The sequence below is a fragment of the Hemitrygon akajei genome, chromosome 23, assembly GCF_048418815.1.
Source record: "Hemitrygon akajei chromosome 23, sHemAka1.3, whole genome shotgun sequence".
Classification (NCBI taxonomy): Eukaryota; Metazoa; Chordata; class Chondrichthyes; order Myliobatiformes; family Dasyatidae; genus Hemitrygon; species Hemitrygon akajei.
This window is the reverse complement of record NC_133146.1, coordinates 22786774-22799249: the sequence shown is the minus strand read 5'-3', so window position 1 is coordinate 22799249 and position 12476 is coordinate 22786774. Positions and strand designations below refer to the sequence as shown.

Genomic DNA, 12476 nt, shown 5'->3' with positions numbered 1-12476 from the left:
CATCCCACCTCCTGTAAGCAGTGCCCTGATTTATGAAGGCCAATGTGCAAAAGCTTTCTTTATGACCTTTTCTACCTGTGATGCCACTTTCAAGAAATTATGGATCTGTATTTCCAGGTCCCTCTGTTCTACCACATTCCTCAGTGCACTAATGCTCACTGGATAAGTCTTACCCTGTTTTGCCCCCCTAGGGCCCCTGCAATTTCTGCACTAGCCTCCCACTATGTCCGAGGGAACGCCTTGCCTTGCCCTGGGGATTTATCCACCCTAATTTACCTTAAATCAGCAAATACCTCCTCCTCTGTAATCTGTATGACCCCACTGCTGCTGTGAGGTATATCCATGACCCCACTGCTGCTGTGAGGTATATCCATGACCCCACTGCTGCTGTGAGGTATATCCATGACTTCACTGCTGCTGTGAGGTATATCCATGACCTCACTGCTGCTGTGAGGTATATCCATGACCTCACTGCTGCTGTGAGGTATATCCATGACCTCACTGCTGCTGTGAGGTATATCCATGACTTCACTGCTGCTGTGAGGTATATCCATGACCTCACTGCTGCTGTGAGGTATATCCATGACCTCACTGCTGCTGTGAGGTATATCCATGACCTCAGTGCTGCTGTGAGGTATATCCATGACCTCACTGCTGCTTTGCCACACTTCTGTAGACTTCGTGTCTGTCTCCTAAATAAATAGAGATAGAAAAAAACCATTCTTTTGCTCTTAATACATCTGTAGAAGCCTTTGGGATTCTCCTTCACCTTGTCTGTTAGAGCAACCTCAGTTCCTGATTTCCTTCTTAAATGTTCTCTTGCATTTCTTATACTCCTCAAGTACCTCATTTGCTCCTTCCTGCCTATACCTGCTATGCACATCCTTTTTTTCTTAACCTGGTTCTAAATATCTCTCTAAAACCAAGATTCCCTAAACCTGGTATCTCTGCTTTTTATTCTGACAGGAACATACAAAATCTGTACTCTCAAAATTTCACTTTTGAAGGCATCCCACATACCAAGTACACCTTTGCCAGAAAACAACCTGTCCTAATCTACACTTGCCATATTCTTTCATGATAGAAAGATGAGCTACCATTTCAGTGATAGTTAAAGTATCATCCATCATTGTGCTTTGTTCATCTGACTTATTCACTATATTCCTTGTATTTGGATATGGATCATTAAGTGTATCCAGAGTTTAATTTTTCTATTTTTTTTTGTTTGGTTCCCTTCCAAATTCCTTCACAGATTTTCTACCATCCATTTCTAGCTCAGTTCCTTCTCAGTTAAGCTTTCTATCACCATGCCAAGCTACTTCAAACCCTCCTCTGCAATTCCAGTGAATCTATCTGAGAGGATATTATCACAGCCCAGTTGATGGGCAATGTTTCTTGCCTGTACAGCTCCCACAATTCCTTGCTCCTTTCTCCATGCTCCAAAAATGTAAAGCATCCCTTCTGTACCACCTTTCCAATCACACATTCATCTACACAACCTTTGTGTTTATGTGCTCACTGGTGGATGGCAGCAGTTGTTCCCCAGAATTTATTGTGTTTGAAGTTCTGCTTCCCAACTCTTTCGGGTCTGTTTACAGTACCTCAATTTTTTGTCTACCTAATTCATTGAGAGCAATATATATCAGTATCTCTAGGGGTTTACCCTCTCCCTCCAGGGTATTCAGCAGCTGCTCATACAATCTATGAACCTGATATCTGGAAGGAAGCATACCATCCTTGAAACATGTATGCTTCCACAGAAGCAACCGTGTGTGCACATAAGTGGAAGCACTTATAAATATAGTTATATTTTCCTTTCCCCTCTTGCTGTACAGCTGAGCTCTGTAGTTAACATGTACAAAAGCTGGATGAACTCAGCAGGTCGGGCAGCATCCGTTGAAATGAGCAGTCAACGTTTCGGGCCGAGACCCTTCATCAGGAATGAAGATGGAGGGGGCAGGGCAAAGAAGGTGGGGGGGAGGGTGGAAGGTACCAGGTGAAAAACCAATCAGAGGAAAGATCAAGGAGTGGGGGAGGGGAAAGGCAGGAGAGGTGAAGAAGGAATGTAAGAGGAAAGCACAATGGGTAGTAGAAGAAGGCAGAATCATGAGAGGTGATAGGCAGCTAGGAGAGGAGGCAGAGGGCAAGTGGGATGGTGGAAGGGAGAGGGAGGGAATTACCGGAAGTTGGAGAATTTGATGTTCATACCAAGGGGCTGGAGACTACCCAGACGGTAGATGAGGTGTTGCTCCTCCAACCTGAGTTTGGCCTCATCATGACAGTAGAGGAGTCCATGTATGGACTTATTCAATGGAACATGGCTTCCTCTACTGCCATGATGAGGCCAAACTCAGGTTGGAGGAGCAACACCTCATCTACCGTCTGGGTAGTCTCCAGCCCCTTGGTATGAACATCAAATTCTCCAACTTCCGGTACTTCCTTCCCTCTCCCTTCCACCATCCCACTTTCACTCTGCCTCCTCTCCTAGCTGCCTATCACCTCTCTCATGATTCTGCCTTCTTCTACTACCCATTGTGCTTTCCCCTTACATTCCTTCTTCACCTCTCCTGCCTATCCCCTCCCAGCTTCCCCTCCCCCACCTCTTGGTCTTTCCTCTGATTGGTTTTTCACCTGGCACCTTCCACCCTCCCCCCCACCTTCTTTATAGGGCTCCTGCCCCCTCCTTCTTCAGTCCTGACGAAGGGTCTCGGCCCAAAATGTTGACTGCTCATTTCAACAGATGCTGGCTGATCTGCTGAGTTCATCTAGCTTTTGTATGTGTTGATTTGACCAGAGCATCTGCAGTGTACTTTGTGTGAGCTCTATAGTTGCTCTTCCCAGCTCAAACTTCCTCATTTTTGGTATTTCGTGGTCTTCTGAACTTACTGCCTGCACTTTTCTTCATCTTCCTGCCAGTCAACCAGTTTTTCATTGCTTACACATTTTTTAATTTAAGATTAAAGTTAAATTTAAGAAAGGAGGACTATTTTTTAAAACCTAAAAATTCCCCCAATCACCATAGTTCCAAATTTTGTACACTGTAGAACTAATGCTCCATAGAATGTCATTCTGTGCCAATCTGGAAGAAACTGACTGATGGCTTTTTCACAGGAACTGAAGATTATAATGCTGTTAATCTGAATTCTTCAAGCTCTGTGACAGTGGAGGCCACAGCAACAGATGCGCAAATCCAGCCAAATAAAATGCTGTTACCATCCACTGTCCCCTTTAAACCAAAACTGGAAAGCGTTCTTGTGAACCACCAAGACCACAAACCTAAAGCTGGATTGAGAGTGCATTTTAAATTACCTGAAGATGATACAGGAAGTGAACCTTCATTTGAAGGGGGACACGACAAAACAAACAAACAGAATGCCTGGACATCAGTGCCAATTTCACCGACAAAGGAGCCTCCACCCGTATTTGCCAAACCAAAACTGTGAGTATTTTGTTTACTGATGCAGTGCATGCATAGCTATTGAATGATGATAAGCATTTAAGTGCAGATTGTCCCTGACTCCTATATAGTCCCTTTGTTAAATAGTTTATATGTTTGTTAATAAGTGTTCTATGGAACAGATATTGCCTCAATTTTGATAGTTTAATATTTCTAAGCTATCATAAAAGTCACTTGGTTGAAAATTTTTTGGAGTGCATATTTTAAGATTGTAAATCCTAGCATAAACTAAGTTATAGTTTACGCTGTCAGTAGAAGAGGGCTGGAGGATGGGTTATTCCAATATTGAATCAATCTGAAAGTACAGAAATAAAGTGGCTGGCGCCTCAGCCAGCACCAGTTCTTCTCTACAAAAAACCAACTCTCCCAATCCAATGCAAAAGAATATAAGAAATAGAACTAGAAATAGGTCATTTACTGTTTTCTGCCTGTCTCACCATTCAATAAGAACATGATGATTTCTTCGCCTAATGGCGCTTCCTGCACTAATCTCGTATCCATTGATTCCCTTAATACATAAGTATGAAAGTACAAATTTGAAGAAGTGTGTCACTTAGTCCCTGAATTCTACAATGTTATTTAATCTGACTGTAACTCAGCTACACATTCCAGTCTACCCATGTTTACTTCTCACCCCAAAGTTTAATAAGCATTTGTCTACTTCTGCCTTAAAATGTTCAAAAATTTTGCTTCCACTGAGCTTTGAGGAGGCAGTTTCAATGACTTAGAGTATTTGTGAACACTCTTCTGCTAGATTCTACCAGTAGTTGGAAAAATGGCTGCCCATTTCGAGTGAGGAAGATCAGCAGATGACCAAATCCTTCACCCTTTGGAAAAAGGTTTAAGTGGCCTCATCAGTTATCTTTTATATAGGGAGATTATATTCAAATATAATTTGAAAACCATCTAAAGTGACTCAGGCTTGAACCACCAGATGAAGTTGAGGTGATAAGATAAAAATGAACTCCCGCTGAAGAAATGGACAATGTAATAAATCAATAATAAAGTATTGCATTGTAACCCAATTCTCTATGATCTTAGCTCTAGTCCCGCTGGTTACAACTCTGAGTAATTCAGGAATGCTGAATTAGCTTCTGTTCTCCTAATTAAAGATCATTACTTTGTAGCTTTGTTGGAATAATTTTGAATGAAAATGAAAGGTGATGTTTGAAGTTATGAGTATCGCCAGTTGGTAGATGTTAGCTTTGCAAAGCTGGGTGAACTTTCTTTTGAATCGTTGTTTATGTGATTTGCAGTCTGTCAATTAGCTCCTCTCTGCCCTTTAATGATCAAGAACATTTGCTCTTTTCATGCAGTTTCCTCTTGAAGCATTTAAAATTATATTGATGGCATGTGGCTAAAGTAGTTCAGTGCCAATCTGAAACAGTTAGTTTGAAGCTACCTTCAGTTTTCTGGGCTTTGAAATCTTGAAAGGATCTATGATTATTAACAGGGGAAAGCTGTTTTGCACAATGCCTTTCTTGGCTTTTATCAGTAGTTTTTCTGCCATTTGGGACTGTTTTCAGTTGTGGCTTAAGTATTGAATGACGTTAGGTTGACTTGCAGACCTCCATTTTTCATCCATGATTTTCCATTTACAAATTAAGTTGTCACAACCATATTTTGAAAATGAGTGTTTTCCTTGGTATAATTCCACATGTTCTTATTGTGAAGGGCACCAAGCAGGATCACAGAACCAGATGTCTAAACATGACATTGTGAAACGTTTTGTTTTTGTTTGCTATTCACTTCAATTTTCTTGCCAGATCCTCTGAGCTTATGAAATGTGAATGGAAATGTAATCTCACATTTGGGAATTTGGATCATGTCCTACATGGCCTATACATGACTCAGGCACTTATATAGAAGCATGCTTCTGCCAGTCTCACGTGGCTTGCTTCAGTGTTACTGAAAGAGAACAGATCAATCAGAAGCAAGAGTATATAATTTGACACCTGGTTTTTCACTATTAATAAAATTCCAGCTGATCTGTTAGAATTCGTCACCATTTTACAACTAGCCCCGGTAATCTTTCACCCCTTGCTTATCAAGTATCTGTCAAAGTCTTCTTCCACTGCCCCATATTGGAAATGTGTTCCTAAAGCTCATAATGCCCTGAGAGAGAAAAAATAACATCTCATCTGTTTTAACTGAGTGACCATTAGCTCAAGAAACATGTCTCTATATTCAATCTATTAACGCCCCTCAGGAGGTTTTATGTTTCAATCAAGTTACATTTTACTCTTCTAAACTCCAGTGAATAAAACGTAACCTGTCCAACCTTACCGCCTAAGACATACTACTCTCAAAAACCTACTCAGAACTGCTTCTTATTCATTAGCACCCTTCATTAATTAAGGAGACAAATACTGTACAAGTATTCCCTAAACTGTCTCACAAATGCCCATATAACTGCAGCGTAACCTCCCTAACTTTGTCTTCAATTACCCAGCAATAAACAATAATATTCTGCTAACTTTCTTAAAAGCTAGCTGTGTCTGAATGCTAGACTTTTGCAAGTCATGCATTGGGTCCCCAAGTTTTACTTGCATCTCAGTACTTTGTAGTTTCTCACCATTTGGACAATATGATTGCTTCTCTTTTTCTCATCAGACTGGGAGATGTCATATTTTTTCCAAATTATATTCCATTTGCCACATCATATTGCATTAACTTATCTACATCCCTTTGAAACCTCAGAATGTCCTCTTTACAGCTTGCTTTCCTACTTATTTTTTATGTCATTGTCAAATGTAACAAACATACCTTTATTTTGTGCCTTCTTCCAAGTCATTCATATACTGTAAACTGTTAAAAGACCACAGGACTGTTCCAATTAATTAGAAAAGACCCACTTAATGCCCACTCTCTATTTCAAGACAATCTAACATCCACACAAGTAGCTTAATTTTTATATCATTTAACTTGTATCTACCCTTTATGCGACATTTTGTCAGATTTCTTAAGGGTTATAGAGAGCACTGCAGCACAGAAACAGGCCCTTCAGCCCATCTAGTCCATGCCAAACTGTTATTCTGCCTAGTCTCATTGTTCTACACTGAGACCATAGCCCTCCATACCCCTATCCAAATTTCTCTTAAATTTTCAAATTCAGCCAGCATCCATCACTTCTGCTAGCACCTTGTTCCACACTTTCACCACCCTCTGAGTGAACAAGTTCCCATGTATGGCATTTCCTGAAAAATACCAAACAGTTAGGTCCCTATAACCTGCCATCTTAATCTAGAAACATAGAAAACCTACAGCACAATACAGGCTCTTCAGCCCACAGAGCTGTGCCGGATATGTCCTTGCCTTAGAACTACCTAGGCTTACCCATAGCCCTCTATTTTCCTAAGTTCCAGGTATCCATCCAGGAGTCTCTTAAAAGACCCTATCGTTTCCACCACCACCACCACCACCACCGCAGGCAGACCATTCCACGCACTCACCACTCACTGTGTAAAAACTTACCCCGACATCTCCTCTGTACCTACTTCCAAGCACCTTAAAACTAATCCCTCTTGTGCTAGCCATTTCAAGCCCTGTGAAAAAGCCTCTGACTATCCACACGACCAATGCTTCTCATCATCTTGTACACCTCTATCAGGTCACCCCTCGTCCTCCGTCACTCCAAGGAGAAAAGGCTGAGTTCACTCAACCTATTCTCATGAGGCATGCTTCCCAATCCAGGCAACATCCTTGTAAATCTCCTCTGCACCCTTTCTATGGTTTCCACGTCCTTCCTGTAGTGAGGTGACTAGAATTGAGCACAGTACTCCAAGTGGGGTCTGACCAGGATCCTATATAGCTGCAACATTACCTCTCGGCTCTTAAACTCAGACCCACAATTGATGAAGGCCAATGCACCATATGCTTTCTTAACCACAGAGTCAACCCAAGTCCCTCTGATCCTCCACACTGCCAAGAGTCTTGCCATTAATGCAATATTCTGCCATCATATTTGACCCTACCAGAATGAACCACCTCACACTTATCTGGGTAGAACTCCATCTGCCACTTCTCAGCCCAGTTTTGCATCCTATCAAAGTCCTGCTGTAACCTCTGACAACCCTCCACACTATCCACAACACCCCCAACCTTTGTGTCATCAGTAAATTTACTAACCCATCCCTCCACTTCCTCATCCAGGATATATAGAAAAATCACAAAGAGTAGGGATCCCAGAACAGCTCCCTGAGGCACACCACTGGTCACCAACCTCCATGCAGAACATGACCCATCTACAGCTACTCGTTACCTTCTGTGGGCAAGCCAATTCTGGATCCACAAAGCAATGTCCCCTTGGATCCCATGCCTCCTTACTTTCTCAATAAGCCTTGCATGGGTGCCTTATCAAATACCTTGCTAAAATCTATAAGAAGCAATGCATATTTGTGTTTCTAGATATGGAAACATGTCCTGGGGAACAGTTCATATACCATATCAGGTTACTTTCTTAATTGGGATTAACTTGATTGTTCTTGAGTTTGGGTCTGAAAGTATTTCTTCTGGAAATCTAAATGTAGAACAAACATTGGTACCCCTTTGTAGTGATGCATGTTACTTCAGAGAATTCCAAAAATTGGTCATATATGGTATCCCTTTCACAAAATCGTATTAACTTTGCCCGATTGCCTTGATATTCCTGCTAGAGTTTCTTAAATAATAGTTTCTAACACTTTTTTATGGCAATTGTTAAGCAATCTGGCCTTTAGTTTCCTGCTTTTTGTGTCTCTTAATCTCTGCCTTACATACATCCAATGACCTGCCCTCCAGTTGCCTATGGCAATGAATTCCACAGAATTCTTCTTTAAGTAACATACTGAACTACCTAAGGCACTCCCATGCCACCCACACCACTCCTGTGACATCCTTCTGTTTACTTTCTCCTTTGCCTCCAAAATTATAATCCTCACATGATCACACCTTCTTCTAAAACTACAACTGATCCTCTCTGGCGTGTATATATTGCCTGACTCTTCATCTAATGTCCATACTTCTTTTCAATCCTTGACCTCTCTTGCCCTCACAATTTCCAGCATCTAGCATCTCCTACTGATCACATTCTATTCCCTACCTACTGATCCTCAGTCCAAACTGCAATAGCACTTCCAGGATTCCTTCCCCACCCCCCCCAGAACCACTAGGCTCAGTTAAAAGGAATACCTCCTTATTACATAACAGGCAATACAGATTTGTGCCACTTTATAGCACAGCAGTCTCTTCGTTCTCAGCTTCCTGTAGTCTACTCTCGCACATGTTTGTCAAATCTGCATTTAACTCTTTAGTCACTTACCTATATTTTGGAATAATTTATAGTGGCCATTTAGCCTGACAGCTCATCTTGAGATGTGAGAAGGAACCAGAATAGCCAGGAGAATTACATGCAGTATGTGTAATTTCTACAGCACCCGAGGTTAAGATCAACCCTGGGATTCCAGGGTTGTGTGGCAGCAGGACCAACTGCTGTGCCATCATTCCCAAGCATGGCACTTGAACTTGTATCTGACATTACAGCAGTGAATCAGTACTGGACTGCGATATCAGCGTTTATTTATGTGCTTTAATCTTGGCACGGGACTTTATGGCTTACAAGAGTGCACTGAGTCACAGACGACACATGATAGTTACTTGTAGTAAAATATCTCAGGGTGTTCCTTTCCTATGCAAAGAGAAAGTTGTCTTTAATTTTCCCCTCAATCGTATGAAGCCAAGGTAGCATAACAGGTAGCACATTACAAATCACCACTATAATTCGAAGTTTGGAATTCAATTCTGGTGCCACCTGTAACGAGTTTGCACATTGTCCCCATGAACCATGTGGGTTTCCTCCAGTAAGTAGGCTAATTGGTCATTGTAAATTGTACTGTGATTGAACTTGTGTTAAAAAGGTGGATACTGGGTGGTGCAGCTCGTTGGGCCGGAAGGGCCTTTTCCGCGCTATATCTCTAAATAAATAAATAAATAAATACACACATAACGTTCATTTTTAAGACAAATGGCTCTTTCACACCACAATTGTTCTAGTGTATTTGTTGATAATGTGGGTTACCAACCTATTTTGATATTATGCATTTGGTATTTATCTTGATCTATATTTTTTGGATGGATAGCTTACATGAATGTCCTACTTCTTACATAAAGAAATTCTCCAATTGTATGCTATTTAATTTTAAGCACAAAAAGATTTGTAGAATGGCCAATTTCTTTATAGCCATCCAAATTTATGTGAAGTAACTGAATATTACAAAGAATGGAAAACTGTGTGCTGGCAGATTAATGTTTATTATTTTTAAAAGTTAAACCAATCAATAGGTTGTATTCTTATACGAATCCCATTCGCGTTTTAAAGAAAACCCACTAGAGGCATTCTGGCAATTTAACAGGTTGACAATTTTAAAGCTATTTTCTCCATTGATTCATTCATTTACAGATCTTTAATATTTTCAAGGAACTTAACATGATCATAACTTTTAATGGAGGCACAAGAGACCACAGAAGCTGGAATCTGCAGCAACAAATCTGCTGAAGGAACTTAGTGGATTGAGTTACATCTGTGGCAGGAAGGGAATACCCCTCCTTGCTCCAGCAGCCTGTTACTAACACCACCTGTCTACTAACACAACCTGCATGCCTCAGTACACCAATCACCTCTCTAACCCCTGTCTCACCACTCCACATCCCCACTTTATATTGGCCATCTTGCCTCTCCACTCGCAGTCCTGATGCAGGATTTCGACCCAAAATATCAACAACTTATTTTGTCCCACAGATAGACTCATAGAGAAGTACAGCACAGAAACAGGCCCTTCAGTCCATCTAGTCCATGTCAAAACCATTTAAACTACAAACTCCCAAAGACCTGCACCAGGACCATAACCCTCCATATCTCTACTATCCACCTATCTATCCAAACTTCTCTTAAACATTGAAATCAAGCTCACATGGACCACTTGTGCTGGTAGCTCATTACACACTCTCACACCCTTCTAATTGAAGAAGGGTTCCCCTTAAACTTCTCACCTTTCACCCTTAAGCCATGACCTGCTAGCATTTACACTATACCCCTCATACTTTGTATACCTCTATCAAATCTCCTCTCAATCTTCTAAGTTCTAAAGAATACAGTCCTAACCTATTAAATCTTTCTTTCAAACTTTGTAAGTTGGTCAACCCACTGATTTCCTCCAGCAGACTGTTTATTGCTTATAACTTTTAAAGTACTGTATTGTGCTTTAGGCTGCAAGGAAAACTGTTGAATCTTGCAACTTTGCCTCAAGTTAAAGTACAAAAGTACAGTAGTTTTTCTCTATTGAATGTTAAGAAAAACATGTGCTAAAAGCACTTAAGCTATACATAAAAATCATCAGTTACGAGTAGAATGTAATGAACAACTTCCTGCTCGCATACTGGCAATAAAGTGATTCTGATTCTGAAAGTTCATTGGTGCGCACGTAACAGATGATTAACCTGGACCAACCACACCTATTAAGTCAAGAAGGTACAGCAGCATCTACATTTTCTGAAGAGGCTGTAGTGTGCAAGGCTCCCCACCCCCATTCTAACAACTTTCTACAGGAGCACCATTAATAGTGTCCTGTCTGGTTGCATCATGGTGTGATTCGGAAGCTGCAAGGTATTAAACCACGTTATCCTACACAGGATAGTAAAAACTGTCGAAACTCTAAGATGGATACTCTAAGATGGTGGTGTGATGCAGCAGTGCACAGTGGCCACTTTGGAATGAATATCTGTAATCTGTCAAGTAGGATGTCATGTACAATCCTGATTTGATGGAGATGGACGGGTGAAGCACGGTGGAACATCTGGTGAAACTTCTGAAATGCCTGTTTCACTGCCGCTGCTACAGTGTGATCGGAAAATCTCCGGGAGGAAGAACCTGAATCTTCGGCTTTGCCCGTTGCTTGGTGGCCAGGGCCGGGGTTGAAGCGCTTGGCAGGGATGGTGCTCGGTGTCGGAAGGCTGGTCGGAGGCTTGAAGTTTTTGACCAGACTCAGAGTTGGCTGTGGTCGGGTGCTTCCAGGGGCTGTATCGGCAAGGTTGTCGGTGCTGGAGGTTCATGGCAGGAAGAGTTTTTCTTCCTTCTACCGTCTGCATGAGATGATGGGCTGTCAGGACTTTGAGACCTTTTTTTACCGTGCCATGGCCTGCTCTTTATCAGATTACGGTATTGCTTTGCACTGTTGGAACTATATGTTAAATTATGTGGTTTTTGTCAGTTAGTCTTTTATTAATTATGGTATTGTCTGCACTGTTGTAACTAAATGTTATAATTATGTGATTTTTGTCAGTCTTTTATCAATTATGGTATTTATCAATCATTTAATCAATCATTTATCAATCATTCCTTCCTTGCCTTGTACCCAAAACCCCACACTTGCTGTAGCTCATCTCTTGTGAATCATATTTTTACAATGCCATTTATTCTTTCAAATATAGATCATTTTCAGTGAATAGCAGGTGGATTTTAGATTAACTGCAACTAATTAGTGTTTTTGTTTGTAACTTCTTCATTGTACTATTTCCTTTAATTCTTGTGTTACTCATTTGTTAATTCCTTCCAACTAGTTTTCTTCATCTACTCTACCTAGTTGACCTTGTTAACTTAAAACCTTCTAAATTCCAGAAAGTATGAATCTAGTTCCTATAATGTATCTTTATATTTTAACCCATGGTATCATATTACTAAATCTAAACTATTCCTTCCCAAGATATAGAAACTGGAAGTGCTGGAAGTATTTTTGGCCTACTCCAACCAGGATGTCTATGAAACTGCAATATTATTTGATACCCTTGTAGAATACCTAGTTCTTTTAGACCTAAAGTGCATACCAAACACTTAGGCAGGTCTTGGAAGATATTAGGGATCCAAGGATTATTTATTAACAGGGGATGCATTCTTTTAGCTGCTGTTTTCACTGTTGAATTCTCAAATTTCAGTTGAAATGTCACAGAGCAAGTCTTGAAGCAACTGACTTTGGTGTAGGATTTGGGA

At 40.9% G+C, this 12476-nt stretch overlaps 1 protein-coding gene across 5 annotated transcripts in view; it reads left to right on the top strand.

The window, feature by feature from the left end:
* Positions 1 to 12476, top strand: part of mypn (myopalladin) — a 254646-nt gene that overhangs the window by 169542 nt on the left and 72628 nt on the right. For all 5 annotated transcript variants that reach the window (XM_073027204.1, XM_073027203.1, XM_073027205.1 and 2 more), the window contains one exon: positions 3112 to 3439. In XM_073027204.1, the coding sequence (XP_072883305.1) occupies positions 3112 to 3439 (328 nt within the window). The remainder of the gene's footprint in view (positions 1 to 3111; positions 3440 to 12476) is intronic.